Raw genomic sequence first — 21,526 nt, forward strand, 5'->3', positions numbered from 1 at the left:
ACTCCCTAAACCATGTCCCTAAGTACTTCATCCACCCGTTCCTTAAATATCATAAAACATAACATAAAATATCATAAAATATAAAATAATATAAAATAATATAAAATAATATAAAATATCATAAAATAACATAAAATATCAGGATAATGGAACAACATAAAATAAGTAAGAAACACAGATAATAGGATATCAAGCACAGCAGCTTTCATTCTGTAGCATTAATAAGAAGGACAACAAACTGTGACAGTCTTTGGGGGAGTGGGAGGGGAGGGACCTGGCGCAGGGCAAAGCACCAAGCCCTGGGAGGATGGAAGTGGCCAGGGAATCCCCAAAGCTGCAGCCAGCCAGGCCAGGCCATCCCAGCTCCAGAGAGAGCAGGGGATGCTCCCAAGACCTTCTGCAGTCAACAGCTCTTCCTGGATTTCTTTGGAACAGAGGCAAGAGCAGAGTCTCTTCCAACTCCAGACCATATGAATTTCTCATGGTCCCACGCAAAGGGAAAACTCAGCATGCTACAGCCCTTACTGTGATGTGTATTGTTACTTCGTAAGAGAAGAAAAACAAACTAACAAAGCTTCTTACTCAGCCACCACAGTTTCAAGGTTCATAAAGGTTTTTCTCCACTGAAACACCTTCTGGATTTCAATGGGATTTGAGAACTGAAACCTCAGATCCCTCTGAAAGCTCCAGCATGCTCGTTAAATAAGTGTCAGTGCTTTATCACCAGAGGAATGAGGAAAAAGCAAGCAAGGAAAGTGATGGTCATCTCAAGCCGAAGGAGAGAAATACGGACTAGTGTCATGCCCTGGGCAGCCCACCTCCGGCACCCAGAGCCCCTCGGCCAGGGCATGGTCTCCTCACCTCCCCCAGCTTGGCCGCTCACGCTCTGATGTCCTGCCAGTCCTGCACAGGGAGGATGCCCGGGGGCTCTCCTTGGTCCCACCACCCAGGAGCATTGCAGCTGATCTCTGAAAGCACAGGGCAGCTGCTTGAATGCTTCTGAAGGAAGGCAAGAAAAAGCAAACCTCTGCAGACAACCCTACACAAACCAGTGGGAAATTCCACTTCCCCGACTTTGTAGTGCATTAAATCCTAGAGCTTGGCTCCTTGGATTTATATTCCTCCATGGTTTCATTTTTCCCTAAAAAAAAAAATAAAAAAATCACAAGCTGTTAAGCTTCAAAACTTAATATTTCCTCAACTTGGAGCTTTTCAGCTCAACAGCTCTTAAACATAAACCTCTTTGACTGAAGTCTCCTGAATTAAGCTGTCTCCAGCAAGCCGCCACCTCAAGTCCCATCTGCAGAGTCTCCTCTCTAGGACAGCCAATCCCTCCCCACATCAGCATCCCAGGTTCCTGCCCTCTGCCCCTGCGCTGCTCCCGTTGCTGTCTTACGGGCAGAACCTTACGTAGAGGCTGCATGACCACATGTGTCCCCACAGCTGGCACGTGCCACCCCTGGGGCAGTTTGGAGTTGATATGCGTACAGTTGCAGGCACCGGTGATGTCCTGGACCTCTCAATGCCTTGTGTCATAGAATCACAGAATGGTTTGGGTCGGAAAGGACCTTAGAGGCCATCCAGTTCCACTCCCCTGCCACGGGCAGGGACACCTCCCACTGGATCAGGTTGCTCCAAGCCCCATCCAACCTGGCCTTGAACCCCTCCAGGGATGGGGCAGCCACAACTTCCCTGGGCAACCTGGGCCAGGGCCTCCCCACCCTCACAGCAAAACATTTCTTCCCAAGATCTCATCTCAATCTACTCTACCCTCTCTCAGCTCACCATCCTCAGTCATGGCAGAACTGAACGAGCAGCCTCGGAGCAACTCAGGGTGGGCGTTGAGACAGACACAGGGCAGCTCTTTCTGAGAACAACACCGAAAAAAGTATGTTTGTACTGATCCTACTGAAGAGGCCACATCTGGTTTCAGAACAAGAACTCAAAAATACAACAGATAGGTGGGTCTTCTTTACTATTTCCACAAAAATACAGGTAAACATGGCTGTTCTCTGGAAAATCGGTGTCACAGGTAAGCAGAGAGACATCTCTGGAGGTTGCATTTTCCCAGGGCATACACAAGCATCTTGTAAGAAAAGGTAATCTCAATGCTCTGTCTGCTTGGAGGTGCAGCAGCAGGACTGGGCTTCTATCACCATCATCATTCTTTATCTGGACTGAAAGGAAGGCACCGGTCTCTGCTGTGCTCTCAGGGACACTTTGCCAAGAAACACAGAAGGGGAAACGGGCTCGTGAAGGAGCACCAGGTTCACAATGGTGTCCAAGGTTTTCCTAGAGACAGAGAGCACAGGATTGACCACAGGAAGTCAGTGCTGCTCACAACAGCAATGGACTGGAGGAGGAACTGATAAGGATCAGAAGACTATTCATAAAGGCTTGTCATGATAGGACCAGGGGGAACGGGTATAAACTGGAGAGGGGCAGATTTAGACTGGGCATTAGGAAGAATTTCTTCACGATGAGAGTGGTGAGGCCCTGGCCCAGGTTGCCCAGAGCAGTCGTGGCTGCCCCATCCCTGGAGGTGTTCAAGGCCAGGTTGGATGGGCCTTGGGCAGCCTGAGCCAGTGGGAGGTGTCCCTGCCCATGGCAGGGGGTGGAACTGGATGGGCTTTAAGGACCCTTCCAATGCAAACTATTCTATGATTTCATTCTATGATGCTAAGACAGAGAGGAAAAGTCTGTGGAGCAGCAATGGGCAAAGTTAGCGAGGACAAGGCTGTGGCAAGATCTAGAAGCGGGAATGAGTTGGGAGTATCCAGAACCATAAAATTAGAGGGAACAAGCAGAAGTACCTCTCCTACTTTGAGACCTAAAAGAAGACAAGACCTCCAGCCTCTGTGTCTTTCCATGGTCACTGGAGAACACAGGGGCCAAGTCCCCTTTTTCACGATGGGGATTCCATGATATGTCATTGTCCATAGATAGGAAGCGTGGAGTCATTTAGTTAAGCAATTTCCATGTGGAGATTTTGAAGGAAATGCTTAGAAGTACAGAGGAAAAAAGGAGTTAAGGGGCAGGGAAGTGCCCTAAAGGCCAGAGGTGGTCTTATTATTAAACGGGAAGCTTTATCTATTAGCTGTAATTGTATACACACACACATTTACATACAGGGAACAGCTAAAGCAGCAGGTACTGCAGGAAGCTACACCAGGATGCTGTATTCCACTACAGGAAGGACATCCTTGGAAGACTATCACAATTACAAGCTTGGGACAAGCATAAAGAGTAATGGGAAAAAAGTTGCAGGATTGGGCATGGATAAAGATGGCTACAGAAGAGTGGTGCCAAGCACCTCGACAAGCTACAATCTGCCTTCAACTCTCCCTGCAGTTATTTTTCATGGAAAAAAAGTCAATTAAAAAACCTCAGGCTTAAGCTTTGAAAAATTATATCTTCATTCAAGAGGAACTAATTTTCTCTTAAATACCAAGTAGGGCAACAGAATTGGAATGGGCTCCGCAGGCTTACAGCCCCGGCAATTAGTTGAAGGGATCTTGAGTAAGACTGTAAGACCCTTCCAACAAAATTGCCTTCAGTCTAAAAAGGACTGTTTCTCATACCTACGCAATCCAAACACGAGGTCTAAGGTGAACCAGGCACATCGTTTCTCGTTTGAGTGGCCTAATTACGTTCCCCCCTTTTGCCACTTGCTGTTCTAGCCTGCTGATTTGCATTCCCTCGGCTTGACAAGCCTCCAGGCAGCACATCACCGCCCACATGGGCACCTCTGGAAGCAGCGGGCACTGTTAGGGTTCCCCTGCTGAGCCAACCCACTGAGGGTCTCCTTTTTTCCCTCATTCTCATTTTTGACTCTCAATCAGTTTGATTCATTGCCCGTTCTCATTCTTTGTTTTCTCGCAGGATCCTTTTCCTATAAAGGTTCTCTAGCTCAGTTAGGGAATGCTGACAGAAGTGGTGATGGGAGAAGAAGGGGTTTCTGGAGAATGGAAGGAGCAGAGCAAAAATCAGTCCCATAGAACTGACCACAGACCATGCATGCATACAACTAGAAGAGTCCAGTGGTCTCCAAGTCAGACTTATATCATCTTAATTAAAATTTAATATATTTGATTGATTTGTTTGGTCCCAATAAGGCATGGCTTAAAATCCACTCTCAAAATCACTTGGATAACAGACAACCCAACAGCCATTTGCTGAAGAGCTAATCCAACACAATGAACAGAACTGCTCCCAGAAGTGTAAATGTAGATAAAAAATAACCAGCAAGAAGAGAGCAGGGGATTCCCTCTGCTGTCTGCAAAAGGAAGGACAAGGCAGGCCCTCTCAGACACATCTGAGTCCTGTACCACTTCTCCTGTGCCCTGCCACACAAGCTCAGCTCTCCTCATTCAGATCACGAGAGCCAGGACTCAGACAAAGCAACCCTTAATAAGTACCAGATCAGAAAACCTCCAAACCTCACTCAACACAACCAACAGCGCTCGCTGCTGCTTGCCAGGACCAGTAGACAAGGACAGGGAAGAGGTGCTCGCTCCATCCAACACCGAGCTCCAAACCACTCAACTCATTTGCAGCTTTTACTACAACGCTTTATGAGTAGGACCCATTCTTCTAACTCCCCTTTGGGAAAATGGCAAGAGGAATAAGGATCTACGTGATTGTTCCACAGGGAAAGAGGGAAGGAAAAGTTGGGAGTTTGCCTGCTAGTCAGTAATGGCAGACTGGAAGGAGACAGGACATAGCTTGGAGTATCAGGATAAGATTTCTAGTGGAGAGGACAGAGAGCATGTTCCAGCATGAACCTAGCCCCTGAGGGACTGTCTGGGTGGCAAGAAGCCCAGAACCGCCACCCATCCTGGCCCTGTTTTCCATTACCTCAGCCCACACACACTCCCTTCCACCCTCCTGCCAGCCCTGCTCAAGTTGTTCCTCTCCAAAGGCTGCAACAATTGCTGAGCACAGGCAAAAGAACAGAGTCCCGTACTCACCGCTGCGCTTAGGATCCACGGCACCATTGTAGCAAGCTGGCTTCATTCACAGGGGCAAACCGAACCCAGGACAGACCTTGGAGTGTTTCTTGAACACCCCAAGAAATAAGAAACAGACCAGCAGTGTGGCACAATCAACACACTGAAGGGAAGGGATGCATCCAGAGGGACCTTGGCAGACGGGAGGTGTGGGCCTGCGTGAAGCTGATGAAGTCCTGCACCAAGCACAATTACAGGCTGGGTGGAGAACAAATCGAGAGCAGCCCTGAAGAGACTTGGGAGTGTTGGTAGATGAGAAGCTCAACATGAGTTGGCAATGTGCACTTGCAGCCCAGAAAGCCAACAGCGCCCTTGGCTGCATCCAAAGGCGTGACAAGCGGGGCGAGGATTCTGCTCCTCTACTCCGCTTTCTTGAGACCTCACTTGGAGTCCTCAGCAGAGAAGGCCATGGAACTGCTGGAGCGAGTCCAGAGGAGACCATGGAGATGATCTGAGAGCTGGAGCATCTCCTGTACAAGAACAGGCTGAGACAGCTGGGCTCCTTCAGCCTAGAAAAGCCTGCAAGGAGAGCTTAGAGCAGCCTTCCTAGCACTTAAAGGGCCCTACAGGAAAGCTGAGGAGGGGCTCTTTGTCAGGGAACACAGGGATAGGATGAAGGGTAATGGTGATTAGCTGAAAGAGCAGAGATTTAAAGTAGATATTACAAAGTTTGCTACTGTGATGGTGGTGAGGCACTGGCCCAGGTTGTCATTATCCAGAGAAGCAGTGACTGCCCCATCCCTGGAGGCGTTCAAGGCCAGGCTGGATGGGGCTTTGAGCAACCTGAGATGTTCCTGCCCGTGGCAGGGGGGTTAGAACTGGATGGGCTTTAAGGTCTCCCTTCTAACCCAAACCATTCTGATTCCATGATTTTCATGGAGAGAAGTCAAGGGACAGACACCTGGAGAGGCATTCTACCATCCTGTAAAGGGAAGGCAAGTTGTTTTTCCCATGGTAGAGTGAGAAAGCCTGTGTTTGCATCAACACACTGGACTACGCATATCCATGCTCTGAAAGAAACCATCGTCAAGGACCAGGGTCCCACAGGCTTAAAAACCTTCCACACAGCTACCAAAATGCTACAGCTTTGCTGCAATTATGCCATTATTACCACGGAAAAACGTTGCAACTCTACAGAAAGCAAGTCAGGAACAGTACTGCAGTAACCCACGTCTGGCATTTGGGACCCCCTCTTCAACAGGAATTTTCACATCCAAGCTTTGAGGCTCTGCTCATAGAAGTGGAAGAACCAGCAGCTGCAAGTGAATATCCTCAAGGGTACAGCTGCAGGCCAGCAGCCCCACAGAAGCCATCCGATGACCAGTCTCAACAGAAATGAGATGTTTGGAGCTGTGACTGGCAGGAGGATCAAGGCCCGTTCCTGGGAGGGACGGGGCAGACAGCCACACCGAGCAGAGGGCACAGGACAGTGACATTGAGCACCTCACACAGCCAGAGCTGGCAGAAAGCAGCCAGCAGGCTGGGGCCAAGCAGTTATCCTCATGATGCCACAATGCAGGTGCCTCGTGATACTCAATGGCAGCCTGACAGATCCTGACCTTGGCTACAGCAGAAGAGTATGTTTTAACCTAAAGCTGCCCCATGGGGTCCATCTTTCCCTACAACCCTCGTGCCAAGGGCAGCTGCACCCCACCAACCTGCTCCGGTCACCAACCTACAGACAAGGCAACACCCTGCCTTTTCTTAGAAGTTTAATACTTGGAATTGGCTGGATGGGCTTTTACTGAAATTACTGTACAATTTTCACTCGTTTCAGCCAAAATTGAGGGCAATTTTGCTTAAATGAGCCTGTCTGTGCCACTAGCTCTGTTTCACTAGGGAAATTCACTCTCCTTGTGCATGTGACATCATCTATTAACATAACCCCACCAAAATAGACATTTCAAACTCTTACACTCTGCCATTCCACATGCTGCAATTATACTCGGGCTTAAATGAATCTTTGACACCAGACTTGCAGCATTTCACTTCTCTACCACGCACTTTGCTTGCCTTTGTTTTTCCATGAAGAAGTATTTGCTTCTGGAGACCTGTATCAGTTTCCATCATGCCCAGAATCTCAATTATATAGACTGAAGATTTTATAATAGCAAAACCTTAAGTATTCCCAGTGACAATTTTGCAGACCCAATTATATGTTTTGCTTCTAGAACAAACAGGGGGAAAAAAGAACATGCAGTAAAAAGGAGATCCCATGCCTAATTAGCACAACCCAAAGGCTTTTAACATATCTTGCGAAGGTAACTGCTGTAGGACCCTAAATGTGCAAGTCCTTCAAGAGGAAAGCAGCTCAACCTGCTAAAGCCTGCTTTAATGCCTTTCTAATTCAAGTAAGACTTCTGCTGTGAGAAATAGAAGCCAGTTACATTAGTTCTCACACATAAATTTTATCTCCTGGCATTTATCTCCCCCAGAGAGGTTTCAAAGTGCACCCTACAGCATTCAAGCTCTCTTCACAAAACCCTTACGAGAGTTATATGAGAGTCTCTGAGACTGCAGCCCCTCAGAAGAACAGCCCGGCCAGCAATTTCCAGATCACAAGTATTACGTTTTACAAGCGGAGTCACAAGCCTTACAAACTCAGTTGTTAGGCAGAAACCATAAACCCAAGAGCAATGAAGTGGGTCAGAAATCGAGATGCAGGAAAAGCTGTTTGAGGTATTTACATAATTAGTGGTCACTTCCAGACAAGAACATAGCCCCACTTACCACCTCAGTCTTCTCACTAATCACACTGCTAACAGTAGCTGTAAAGCTCATGGAATTGAGTTGTTTTTAAAGCTGACAACATAAATGAGGCTATCTGATGTGTACTTGGTAAAGAGAAGTAGCTAAGATACTTAGCAGTAGAGTTCTTATGTCAACTTTAAAGCCCCGTTATCTCCTGAGTTCAGTATGCAGACTACCCCCAGCCCATAAAAAAAGAAACGATAGTACTTTATTAAAATACTAAACTTTATTTTATTTCCACGTACATTTAGTCTCCCCACCATTTCCATTTGTCTGACCACCACCATGCCTTATCAAAACATTCCATACATACTTAAAATGAAGCTGAGGGTGGAGTCCCATCTTTAAAAACTAAACAGGCATTTTGGACAACACATTCTTGGCAAAGTAATCTGGATGACATTTATCAGACACGGTAGGGAAAGCTCTTTCAGCATTTGTAAAAAGGACAGCCAAATAATGGTTACAGAAATAAGACTGCAGATTTTAACGAACTGTTTAAACTGTTTTCTTTTCTTACAGAGTCTGTCTCCACTGCCAGAGAGCTTGAATGACCTGGAAGTGTACACAAAAAGTTAGAAACTGAAATCCATTAATCTAATTATTTTCAGTTTACTACCTCCACCTACTCCACAAAATATTGACATTCAATTACAACAAAAAATGCATTCCTTTCAGAAAAAACTAACTTGAAAGCAAGACATTAGATCCTTCTGCTAGAAGACCGTTACTCACTGCTAGTCACAATAGTAAGAATTCCGTGAAGGTAAGCGAGAGGATGGGTGTGGACCCACTAGGCAAATATTGGCTGAACTCTGCCTACCCTGGCTCATGTCAGACCAACTGCAGTAGCTGAGGCTAAGTGCTTTTAAACATTCTTTCAAGAACCTATCAATTTGTCTATCAGACAAGTTTACTCTGAACCATTGAAGGAAGCAGGAAAGCATAAGGAATTCTGTCACTGGAAGAAAGTTCAAACTTACAGGAATTTTGATAGGGAGATCTAAGACACATTTTAGCCTAGTTTATGTTAAGTAATAATCAATTCAGAAACTTGCTTCCTGATACCACCTTTTGGCTTGCCCTCTTACAAGACTTGAGTTGACTTTGGGAGAAAATGTAGCCATAAAGCCATAATCTCCATCGCAAAACAGCTCCACCTCCCAGACAACCTCCCCAACAAAAGGCTGAGCAGCAGACTGGTCTAGGTGGCCAAATTCAGCAGCAAGGAAAACCACAGCTCATTTCCTTAGCCAATATGGTGCCAAAAGGAAAATTCTGTGGGTTTAGTAAGCAAGAGATAATTTACCAACCATATAAAAGCTGGAAAAATGTAATAAAATATTAGCTTTCCCATCTTAGCCAACTAAACCCCTTAAAACCGTTCCCGTTTATTTAATTTGAAGTATTGTTTGTGGTTTGTAACCCTTTGAAACAGTCCAAAGCTTGTAAAGATTAAGAAGTGGAAAAGAATCCCTAAGTCAGGTTATAAAAGTCTTTTGGACTTTAAATAAAGCTCCAATAAATGCAGTTACCTTCTGGTCCTCCGTCCTGAAGCAATTCTTAACATAGTTCGCAAATTTGGGTTCCAGCTTCGGAAGGGAACAACCCTGTTTTGAAAAAAAGCAAGCTTTAGTGTATGCAGGTCATTTAATGATTCCAATAAATAATAGCTTAAATCCTTTGCAATGCACATGGAATTTTTCTGAAATCACCTGGCACCATGCCAAACCAATATGCTTTTAAACTGTTTTTATAAGTTTGCTTCTCTACAATACCCAGGTATTTCTCACAGGAGTGAATGCCTGCACACTGATGTAGCTGCACAGGCATCTTCGCTCATGCTCAAAAAGACTAAACCAAGCATTCACCACTTAATATCCCCTTGCTTGTAGTCAACATCCATACACTATTCAGATCACACAGGCCTCATTTGCTATTTATGGATGCAACCTGATACACTACTATCCTTCACAGGTAGGTTCTCAACTTCAGCTCTCTAAAGCAAAAAATTGTCTGGTCTCCCATCTATCCTTTGAGACTTTTAATTTAAGAGATATTTGCTTACACCTCTCATCTAGTCTTCACTATCAACTCAATTGTACAAAGTAGGTTGTTTATCTTCATGTCTCCATGTGAAATACAGCACACCTTTAAGAGACACCAACTCACTTTCACATGCTCCATGTGTAATATTTTCCCCATTTTTCAGGTACATCAGATGACATACAACCAATTATGACAGCACACTGAGCTGCTATTCAGCACATCGCAAAAGACACCAATTTTATATTTTAAGGAAACAAAGCTACATTAGGAATATCTGAAATTGCAATACTGCAACCAAAAAGCTTGTATTTGGACAATGTGTCACCCCAGATTCTGTCAAGTACTGATGCTTTTCTATTAGCTTGTTGATATCTACATACTACACAATACAGCAGTTTCACTCCAATCATTTAATAAAGTGGTATTTTAAAGCTGCTAACTTGCTGGCTGTCAGCTAGAAGCGCTATTACATATGACAATGCATAAACCTTTTGCCTTATTAAGGGATGCTCTAGCATAACCTTGGAAAACATCAAATTAAGCCACATGCTGTTGCTTCTACATAGTTGTGCTTACAGAGCATTTCCCCTTAAAAAAACTTCAGCAACATCAAGTATATTCTAAAGCTACCTGCCGGTTATCTGCCCTGCCTGCTTCCCTCCAAAGGGATGCCTCTCTTCTGCGAGACTCTTGGACACTTCTGCTTGCACTGCAGAAATGCTAATCGTGGCTCTTGAGTCTCGCAAAACTCCACCCAAGCATCCACCAGATCGAGAGGTCAGTTTGACCTAGCAGAGTGATACCATCCATCACTGTCAGGTTCACAATTTAGGGATAAGCATTCGATCCTGATCACAAGTTGTCATTGCTCACTCTGCATCCACTCTATATTGAAATATTTTTGGTCTCTTCTTGCATTCCTGAGACAAAACTGCCTCAACATCAAGAATCTAAGCAGAAGATAATCTTGATTTTTCTCAGATAACTTGATTGCCAGCATAAGGGGGGGAGGTTTATCATCTCAGACCAAACTAAACTCAGATTTCTTCACAGGACCAATATTTGTGCAGGCTTTAGCCAAATGTAAGTCTCCAATAAAGGATTTCATTCAGCTACAAATTAGTATGTGATCCATGTGATCTCTCCTGAGCTAGTGAAGTAAAATCAGAACTCATAATCTGGATGTCACAATCACCTATGCTGATCTTTAACTAGCACACGGCTTTCTAAACTCAGGAAAAGAATTGCTATTACCAGCTACACTTTTACCCAATCAGCCCATAACTAAAATGCCATTTTCTTCTTTTATACTTAAAGAGCAGCTAGGAAGAATACTCTTATGCATCACCATGAAGCGCTAGTCACCACTGACAGCAACCAAAAGCCAACTGGCCGCCTGCCCTGCGGCCTTCTAAAGATAAGAGCATCCAGTGAGGGAAGAGACTCAATTAACCCCACGCCTCCAGTTACAAAAGCGAACTCTTTCAGGTCTTTATTGATTCATTAATGTATATCAGAAGCACCTATCTCCCCCTTCTGGAAGTTACAAAGCCTTACAAGCACCAAGGTATCAAAGTTGGATACTGCTCTAAGACCAAGCAATTCTAGACACCTGAAGAAATCTGTTTTACCCTAGTTGCCTAAAATAAAACACGTACATTAGTTAAGACAACTGTAGAATAAACATTCGTTGCTTTGTTTTATTTTATTTTGAGATTTTTTTTTTTTTTGTAAACTGAGACAGTTCACTAAGAAATAGCAAATTATCCATCACCACTACTATTAAGAATATAAAACTGAAGTAGGTGGGCTTGTTTCTCACAAGCACAGATGCTTTTTTGTCCCAAAACAGTTTTCATTTTTCTGAGCTTATCCATCAATATACTCCCCTAACAGTTCAGCGTTACATGTAACTGTTTCTTAACAACATCCAGTTCTGATCTGCAGAAGTACAACGATAAGGCTGACAAACCTCAATTTCCCAAAAACTCACCTTATCTACAGATGCTTGCATTTTTGCTTTAATCTCCTCTAATGACAGAGGGACTTTTGGTGTTTTTGGAGTTAGAGATTTATCCTTCTTGGAATCTGGAGTCTGAAAATGATTCATTTTGTTAGGAACTGGTACATAAATAAAACTGCTTAGTACACAAGATCAAGCTTTCCAAAAACATTAAAACCTACTGTAGAATTTTTAAGGAATAAAAGAAATAGATACACAAGCACATCAGATAGTTTTCAAAAAGCCGCAAAAGTCAAATTCATGCTCCAAACACATTCTTTAAAGACAACATTCAAGTTTAGAGTTACTACAGTTAGCACAGCTCATATCTCGTGGATTTAAGCAGGTGCCTACACAGCTCTTTCTCTCAATGAAAGCAAAACTGCAAGTGACCCAGGCATTCAGTGATTTAGAGTTTACTCCACAACTGCAGTCAGAGTAGATTGTCCTTTAAAAAGGTGAGTATCTGGACTGCTTTTCAGATGCCATCCTGCCATCATCCATCCCACACTGATTTCTCCATCGGCCTTCCTTGCACGCATTTTCAAGTACATGCAGTGCAGAAAAGCTCCATAATGAAGCCTGACAACTGCGAAGCAACTGAGCAACAAAATTGTTAGTTCTCAAATGGATCAGTAGAGTAAGACCCCCTTAACAGCAGCAGCCTCCTGCTGTACCACAGAGGCCTAGTTAGCACCCACTCATCCTCTGTACAAGCAGCTACGCAAAAAAACCCCTTGTATTTTAAACCTTGGATTCACCAATATTCAGAAGGGACAGCACGTGTAGCTTCGAATCTTAGCTGCTGCAGACATACACTGAGCACGAAGGAGTTTCAGAGGGGAACAAGAAGCCATGAGCAGAATCCCCAGCATGCTTCATACAAATTCACATATTTAATGTAATAGTCAGTACATTACTTAACATCATCATTAGCCAAGAAAACTAGATTCCACAGTAGAATAAACATTTGTTTTACTCGTTTGTCTTCACTCACTTTGGATTTTGATGCTGGTGTGGACGGCTTAGAGTCTTTTCCGTTTTGCTTTGCTTTCTGCATATTTTTTCCTGCAGCCTCACGGACAGGCTGAAAAGAAAACATTCAAGCTCATTCACTATGAAAAACTGCTAGCAAACGCTAAGTTTTCTTGACATCAATACTCAAGACTTAGTGACAAATACATACTCTTTAGCCTCAAACAAAAAAGCACTCTCATTGCCCATGCAACATGATCAGCATCCGTTATTTAAGCAAAAAGCGTGTATGTTCCAGAAACACAAACGGAAAACTGCTGGTGTAGCACAATACATAGCATAACCAAGATCAAGTTTTGTTTCAATGCCATAAAAATATGTAGGACCTCCACCACGCTTTCCTTAGCATCACATCTTTCCTTATGTGCTACCATGCAGAATTCAGGGGGCAGATATTGCGTAAGACTAATTCTAGATAGCAATGCAATTCCAAGAACTGACTCAGTGCTGTTTTATTAACAGAACCATTACCTATTGCTTGGCATTTCATAGAGAAATACCACCTGGGATGTGTATTTAAAGAACTAGATATCTTCCATCTCTATATAAATCAAGGGGCCATTTTGTTCAGCCACACTAGACACAATCAGGTGGCAGGAAATCTGCAGTTTGGATTGTCTTTAACAGGCCTTAAACTATTGCGCACCATAACCTATAGATGTTCATTAGGACAGAGCAGCACATTCTGAAGTAGAACATTAAATGTTTGTTTCTGAACTTCAGGTATGCAAATCTAAATTCAAACCAAAGTACCCAAGTTCAAAAAACTACTACCTTCTACCTCTGCAATTGCCAAACTGTCTTGAAGCTCACTTCACCACCAGATGGCACTCAAGGGCTGACCGAAACACACCTTTGAGCACTTGACTGCGTGAAGCCAACCTTACAAGGCACTCACATTCACATCCTGCACTCACTCAGGTTGCTAAAAGAAGACCTTTTTCAGAGCATGCAGGACTGAGAAAGCACAACTCATCTTGGAGCAGGACTTGTTTAATGCCTGATAGCCATACCCATATGGGTGCTGTTAAGAACTCAGCCACTCCTCTGCAGTGAGGTAAATATAACATGGATTGGAGGCGCACTCCCACTGAGGAGTTCTAATGCCCTATTGCGATCTCTTTCTATAGTCTAAGCTAAATCAAAAGCACCCCACTCACACATCTGAAGCACAGCATTCACACATTTGATGTAAGGGACTACCTGCCCAGTTACTATCATCCCTTGTACTAGCGCCTAGTCAACTGTAAAACAGAACACTGCACAAAGGACACATCAATTAGCTTCTGTGTTACAACAAATGCAGTGTTCAAACCTAAACAGCTATCTCACCTATGCAAACACAGCTTCTCCTCCCCTTCTGCTTTAGGGGTCTTCATATGAATCCTCAAAGATGACTCAATCAGGACAGTTAATTAACACCTATTAGTAAGTGAAGAGGTGTTAGCACTTGCTCCCCTGTCTGAATAAACTCAGCTGTAGATATCAAGTCCACAGGCATTATCACTCAACTTTCTCTTCAGTTCATTAAACAAGCTGTTTAATCCCTCATGGGTGAAGGTCAGTGTGTGTATATATGCCACTTACTTTCTTCACTGGCGTCTTCACTTCTTCCTCATCATCCTCCAAGTCATCCTCATCACTGCAATTAGAAAGGCTGTCAGCATAACTCACTACTACTTACAGCTTTAACCACATCCAAGGAATTTGGCTCCCCCATCTCTCCAAAGAGGTTTTATTCATGAAGGAAACAATATTTTCAAGTCTATTTTATACCTTGTTTTAACACATGGCATTCTTTAACACTCTACTTATTCCTGCTAAAGACGCTACATGTGTCCCTTCCTGCTTTAATATTGAAGGCATATATCTTAGGACTTCCACTACTACTAATAAAGAAATTCTAAGTGTATGAAAAGTAATCCATTAATTACACTAAACTTAAGTTTTATAACCCAGTGTATGTCCTTTTAATAACAGCAATTTAGATTGCATTGCAGAGATAAACTTGAGGCGATTCTACTTTTTCATAGCCAAGGTAAAGTAGCTCACTCACTTCACACTGAGTTATGTTACACAATTCGTCCTCTGAAACAGTTAACATTATTTCTAAATACAGTATCGAAACAAGAATACATACTCCTCATCGTCGTCCTCATCTTCATCATCATCTTCATCATCTTCTGACAATTTTGCTTTTTTCTTTAAAAATAGCAAGTATGTGAAGTGTCAATACCATTATCTTAACAGCAACCTTGCTCCAGAACAATTTGTGACGCAATTACAAGCATATCTTACAACAATTCCTCTAAAAATCAGTTCCAAGTAACACATCAAAAAGCTACTGATGATTTCACAGCACGCCCTGAGCACACGAACTTCTCCTTCAACACCACTCTTGCAGGATGCTGATGCTTAGACTATAATCTGCGCACTCAGTTACTGCAGTGGGCAGCAGTAGCCCTTCCAGCAGAGCTTTGGAAACTACCTGAACTTAAGTACAATTCAAACTATTCCTTCCCTCCAATCTCAAGAGACCACACAAATAAATCATACTAATCCAGCTACCTGCTTACTGCTACAGGCAGCATTACCCAACCAAAAGACAATTCTACAGACAAGCTGACTGGAAGCACATACTTGTGGCGTTTTAGCTCCTCCTCCACTCGCTGGTCTCTTTGTTGAAGTGTTCACAATTTTTGCATCGTCTTCCTCATCATCGGATTCTGGTTCTTCCTCTAATGCTGATAAAATGATGGCAATGTGTAAAAAAACCTGCCTCATTTAACAATGTTTAAAACAAGGAACCTAGCAGCTCTTTTTATAAAAATTAGAACCCGAACAGCAAGGCTGACAAACTCCCCTTATCCACACAAAATGAGACAAGAACAGGTACACAAGCTGTGTTCCTTCATCCTACAGTTACCTTGTGCCTCTGAAAACAGTGACTTAAAGGTTCAGAGGGTCACTACTGGAGAACGTACTGCCTGAGGTACCACATACATTACTCAAGCTCTGCTGGTGCTGGCAGGCAGCAAAATCACAGGTCAGTAAGCAGAGCAACACTTACCTACGAGATGCTGGCCACTGACGTAAACAGGCCCTGAGCCACATTTCAACCTCAACACCACTGGCGGTGTGATCTCAAAGCCACCTAACGAAACCTAAAGACAAAAGTATTATTGTTAACTCAAATATTGAAGGCAAAGTGTGCCTAACAGACAATCCATTCAAAGGAAACCAAGAGCACCAACATCCACAGATTCTAAGACTAATTCAGTTACTTCAAGTCCCCACCTGAGAGCATTCCCAAAAGCATTTAGAGCGAAATCAGGGTCAATAACCCACAACAGGGCTTACTACACTCTCGTTGCTTATCCTAATTAAAGTCAACTTTTCAAAGCCAGATCAATCCACATTTCTATTCATCTTGACAGTCAATGCCAAATTGAACTTTATTCACACCTGCCCACAGCATTGTGCAGTTTCCCCTGTACATCAGCAGCACTGATCGGAAGTGTATTCCAGATGGCAGGAAAGACAAGTAGGGTGCTCTCAAACTAAGAAAGGGTAACAGTGATCTTTAGAACCTCTCAAGAGCTTGGGACCTGCAGGAAAAACTAGACTTCTCATCCCAGGCTCAAAGCAAGCAATGCTGGCTATAGACGCATCCGCTTGCAAATGCATAAATTTGTATACAGAGATCACATGCATAATTACTAGCACTTCTTCAAAAAATGCATAATTTGAACCAAAGCCTACCATCTCCGGATGACCAGATTAAGTCTAGTAGGCACAAAAAAGTATATTCACATATAGCTTGTATTTACTGCACATGCCAAAGCTGATGCTTGTCTGAACGCACTGACATTGTTTCACTAGAATTCAGTTAATCGAACCCTTTCACAACTATCTTATATCACCTGAGACCAAATTTATAGCAGACTTTTTCAAGTTCTGTACTTACCGTGGGCTGCACTGACATTTTCAGAGATGCCAGTACTACTTTAACAGGGTTGCCTTCATAGTCCAATGCTTCTGCTTCTACAACGTGTAATTCATCTTTGGCTCCAGCCCCTAATGTAACCTACGAAGCAAAGAACAGGGCACATTCTGAGCACCTTGTTAAACACTCTGAAGCCTTTTAAACCTACAGCCACTGTTCTGAATCTTTTAAGACTTAAGCATCTACTTTCAACTATGATTCAGTTGTGCTCCTCCCTAAGCCACTTACCCCCTCCCCATTAACACTGGCACTTGCAAGGTGACTCTCAAGACGTGTGTTCTGATCACAGGGAAAAGCAGACCTTCTGCTACCAATTATTACATTGAGAAGGGTCAGTAACAAGTCCAGTCAACACCTCATATGGCCCAAGGGAAGAAGTACAAGCACATGCCTAGAGGAAGGGAAACCACTGCTACAGAATCACAAACACTATCCTGCTTCAGGCCATGTTTTGTCTTGACGATTGCTTCAGTTTATCACACCACACAGTTTTTGCTTACTTGACCTTCAACAAGAAGTTCTAACAGATGCTCAGTTCAGTACTGCCATTTATGGGACCCAAGAGCTGATGTCCCAGAGCATTTCAAAACCCATATATCTCAGTTCCTTACACTAGGTACAGGTCTGGCACTTCCTGAAGATTCAAAAGTCATAGCTGCAGGGAAACAAGTGAGTGACAGACACGGCACAGGCCTGAAAATCCAGTTCTCTCAATCGCTGGCATCTGAGTCAGTATTACATGCAAGAGATGTGAAAACCAAGAACCCCTTTAAGTACTACAAATATTCCCAAGAAAAGTGAACAAGGCTCTTTGTTTCCTTTCTCAAGGCCCATGAAAAGAAAGTTTTACACCCTCCATGGAAGAGGTGGGTGTAAACACTTCAGGCAGAGGCATACGATTCAGATTTCCATTCTCAAAGAGCTGAGTTTAGGCAGGCTATAACGACCCAGACTAGATATATCAGACTGAAGGCTGAAGAACAGGATATAGGATGTACTACTCCAGGCAAGTTTTGTTACAATCCATTTAAAAAGGTGAAATTGCTGCTCTGATCTCACCTTTCAAATGAGTTAAGAACACAGAATCATTCGGCTGGTGGGTCTATTCACACGGACAAGAATTTAAGAGCATGCTCTCCACCCTCCCATTACTCCTGCCATTTGTACCAGTTAAAGCAGTACTGCAGCCCTTATTAATTTATTTACTGAGTAACTGGCAAGTATCCATTCATATGCTTAAAATTTCTGCACTGAGGGAACACACACTGGTAATAAATGGGCAATAAAACCATGACCATCCTTCTTTATGCTCTCAGCCATCACTAGCAAGACATCTGCAGAAACCCTTGTGCCATTTTCTACCTCTAAATGCACCAGTCCCACTCCTGCTTTCACATTCATCATTTTTCCTCCTCACCTCTTTGTGTGCCTCATACCCAACTCCATATCTGTATCTTAATTAACACATGTCAGTCAATCTTGATTTATCCAGTCTTCTATCAGGCAAACAGATCAGCTACCAGGTATTTGCCACCTTCACACTTTATCTTACATCATCTCCCTCCCTCTACCTGCCGAAGCATAACAAAGCATTTTCTGTTGGTAGCTATGTCTAAGACCTTCAAGCCTTTGCTATTTCAATGCCATTTCTGCTGCATATCATCTTTTGCCTCTAAACAGGTTACTTACTGAGACTTTTGCCTCACGACGCTATAAACCAAGTACCAGCACACACCCTATCTGCTTTGCCCCCAGTGAAGAATGCACAGCATCAGAAGAGATGCTACAGCTAATTTTCCAAAACCAGGGTCTTGGGATAAAGCCATACAACTCAAGCAACACTAATTTCATCTGCACAAAAAAAACCCCATTCAGATGTGAAAACTCTCTGCATGAACCTGTCCTATAAACACTTTACTGTTATATTCTTCACTCAAAAGAAATTCTAATTAAGAACACATTAGTCACTGTGAAATCCAGGCTGTAATTTTTGTAGAATGCAAGGACTGAAGACACATGATTCAAAGAACAGTAATGCCTCTATTTAAGTGTTGTAACTACCAGTGTGAGTAAGTTTGGGGGCTATTATTATTCAAGTGTCCTGTAGGAAGTAATTCTGCTGTAGGAAGCAATCCACAAATTATAAGACTCTTGCGTCCATAATCTCTTTATATTTAAATTAATGCAGTAATAAAACAAAGCAGAGAGATGCTACAGCTTTTCCACTTGCCTGTGAAGTTGGGCTGTTATTATCCTTATGCTAAACAAAGCTAACATGCTCAGCCCAGAAGAAAGGCCTTGGAACAGTATCTTGCTTTCTGTGCAAGCAGAAAGGTCTAAGGACAGATACAAGAACCCTCAGTGCACAGATCCCAATTTCTAGGAGTGTCCTGCCCAGTGAGGAGTCTGTTAGACCAATTATCTGAATGAAAGAAATAATTTCCAACTTACATCCTAAAAGATGTCAACAATGAAGACAAACCGAAACATAAGTTTCATAACCTTCCTCCTCTGTTTAGATTCAGTAATTAGCCGCTTGTGGAAATAAACCCACTAGAATTATGTTCGAGGAATACATGGAAAGGTTTGAAAAATTGAAGTTTCTAATTAGTTCTACTAAAAGGTGTGATTCCCAATAACTCATCATCTCCCTGTGCTCTTGTAGCACGTAAACTACCGCATTAGTGACCTCAGAGTGTATACTCTGGTCTTTGGTTCCATTTCCTATGCATTATTAATCTACTGGAACTTATTTTTAAACTTTTCCAGTTTGCATTGTGGTCTGTAAACAGAGAAATATCACCGGAATTTTCCAACTTTTTTTTTTTTCTGAATGCGGCAAACATTTGAAGTGACATGGGATGCTTCACTCCCAGTTACAAGTGATTATTATTCAACATTCACATAAAACCCCCTTATAACTAAAAGAAAGAATGTCAAGGAAGTAAGGGACATGTTAAAGAATCAGTTCTTAAAAATACTACTTATATACTCAATATTTAAATATAAACACTACTTAAACCCCCAAACAATACTTGCCGTTCTCAAAGACAACTGGTGCTCGTTTTCTTCATCATCTACTTTGAACTGGTACTCTTTATCTGCCTTAAGCTCGCAGCCTGCGAAAAGACGAATTAATTATGAACACGCGGGTTTTTTCCAGGCGCAGATATTCAATGACCGCTGGTTATTCCTAAACTCGCACGGCGAGCCAGGGGCACACACGTGGGGCGGGGAAAGCCCCAGCCGAGCCCGGAGCCTCCAGCCGCCCGCGTACCCCTTCCCAGCCCACCGCTGCTCCCCGCTCGCCGCGCTGCCCGGGAATGGGCGGCTGGGCCTCCCCATGGTGTTTGGGGAGGATGGGGGGGGAGGATGCGGCCAGGCCTCCCCGCCGCCCTCCACGTGCTCGGCGGCGCTGCCATGTGCTCCAGGGCCGAGCGCGCTCCCTCCGCGTCCTTAGGAACGGGAACAAAAGCGCGGGACAGGACGGCGCCACGTGGGGCGCGCGGACACGGCCACGATGGGGGGGGGGGCGCGCGGCGGAGGGAGAGCGCGCTCCCCGCGCCGCCCCCCCCCCCCCCCGTCTGAGGCGCGGCGCGAGGCCGCGGCCCCCACAGCCTCCAAGGCCGCGAGGCCCGAGGGAGGGCACCGTGCGCGTTACCGAAGAGGAAGGTCTGTGGGCGCAAGGGGCCCATGCTCTCCATGTCCATGGCGCTGTCCTCCATCTTTCTCGGCCTGCTCTGGAGGGGGACGGAGCGTCGCTGGATGCGGTGCGGAGGGCGGACGCACACTAAAGGAAGCCCCGCGCCCGCCCCCCTCCCAGATATAGCGCGCGCCATTCTCGCGAGACCCGCGCAACCCGCCCCGCGCCTCCACTGTGCATGCGCCATGCTCCCCCCTTAGTGCACGCTGCATATTGGGGGGTGGGGGGGAGTATGCGCTTCCTTTTCCCGCGCGCGTATTGGGCGGTGAGGGCAGTACAAAATGGCGGGAGCCATGCTGCTGTGCTGTGCTGCCCTGCGTGGGCAGGGCTGGTGAGGAGCTGGACAGGGCTGGCGGGGAGCTGGGCAACTGCCCCAGGGAGGCTCAGCGCCGAGCAAAGCCCGCAGGTCCCGAGGCTTGCAAGCCCCTGGCTCCCTGAGGGAGCGGAGAAACAAAAGGCTTAGTGCTGTGGGCAGGGTAACACACCCTGCTGCATGTGTTCTTGCCAAACTAACCTGATCGCCTTCTATGCAAAATGACTCGACTACTGGATTGGGGGAAAGGCTGTGGATGGAGTCTTCTAGGACTTCAGCAAAGCCTTTGACACAGTTTCTCACAGCATTCTGCTTCAGAAACTGTCTGCCTCTGGCCTGGATGGGCGCATGCTCTCCTGGATTGAAAACTGGTTGGATGGCCGGGCCCAGAGAGTGGTGGTCAATGGAGTTAACTCCAGCTGGAGGCCAGTCACAAGTGGGGTTCCTCAGGGCTCAGTACTGGGTCCAGCTCTGTTCAATGTCTTTATCAATGACCTGGATGAAGGCATTGAGTGCACCCTCAGCAAGTTTGCGGATGACACTAAGCTGGGAGGAAGTGTGGATCTGCTGGAGGGTAGGGAGGCTCTGCAAAGGGATCTGAACAGACTGGACCGCTGGGCTGAGGCCAATGGCATGACGTTCAACAAGGCCAGATGCC

The 21,526-nt window shown here is 44.6% G+C and overlaps 1 protein-coding gene across 1 annotated transcript; it reads right to left on the bottom strand.

The window, feature by feature from the left end:
- Positions 1–7,964: 7,964 nt before the first annotated feature.
- NPM1 (nucleophosmin 1) lies at positions 7,965–20,672 on the bottom strand. The gene is made up of 11 exons (XM_054079878.1): positions 20,514–20,672; positions 19,892–19,971; positions 16,814–16,933; positions 15,917–16,010; positions 15,487–15,590; positions 14,987–15,048; positions 14,434–14,488; positions 12,809–12,898; positions 11,803–11,904; positions 9,296–9,370; positions 7,965–8,315 (listed from the first exon to the last, which is right to left on the bottom strand). Exons 1-11 carry the CDS (start codon positions 20,575–20,577, stop codon positions 8,277–8,279), a joined length of 885 nt encoding a protein of 294 aa, XP_053935853.1. The 5' UTR covers positions 20,578–20,672; the 3' UTR covers positions 7,965–8,276.
- Between the last annotated feature and the right edge of the window lie 854 nt (positions 20,673–21,526).

Source organism: Cuculus canorus, chromosome 14 (genome assembly GCF_017976375.1).
Source record: "Cuculus canorus isolate bCucCan1 chromosome 14, bCucCan1.pri, whole genome shotgun sequence".
Lineage (NCBI taxonomy): Eukaryota > Metazoa > Chordata > Aves > Cuculiformes > Cuculidae > Cuculus > Cuculus canorus.

Coding starts and splice junctions, on each gene's coding strand:
- NPM1 (XM_054079878.1), bottom strand. CDS start 20,577: ATGGAGGACAGCGCCATGGACATGGAGAGCATGGGCCCCTTGCGCCCA. Junction 19,972..20,513: donor CCCACAGACCTTCCTCTTCG/GTAACGCGCACG, acceptor GTCTTTTCGCAG/GCTGCGAGCTTAAGGCAGAT. Junction 9,371..11,802: donor TGCAAGCATCTGTAGATAAG/GTGAGTTTTTGG, acceptor TTTTCAAAACAG/GGTTGTTCCCTTCCGAAGCT.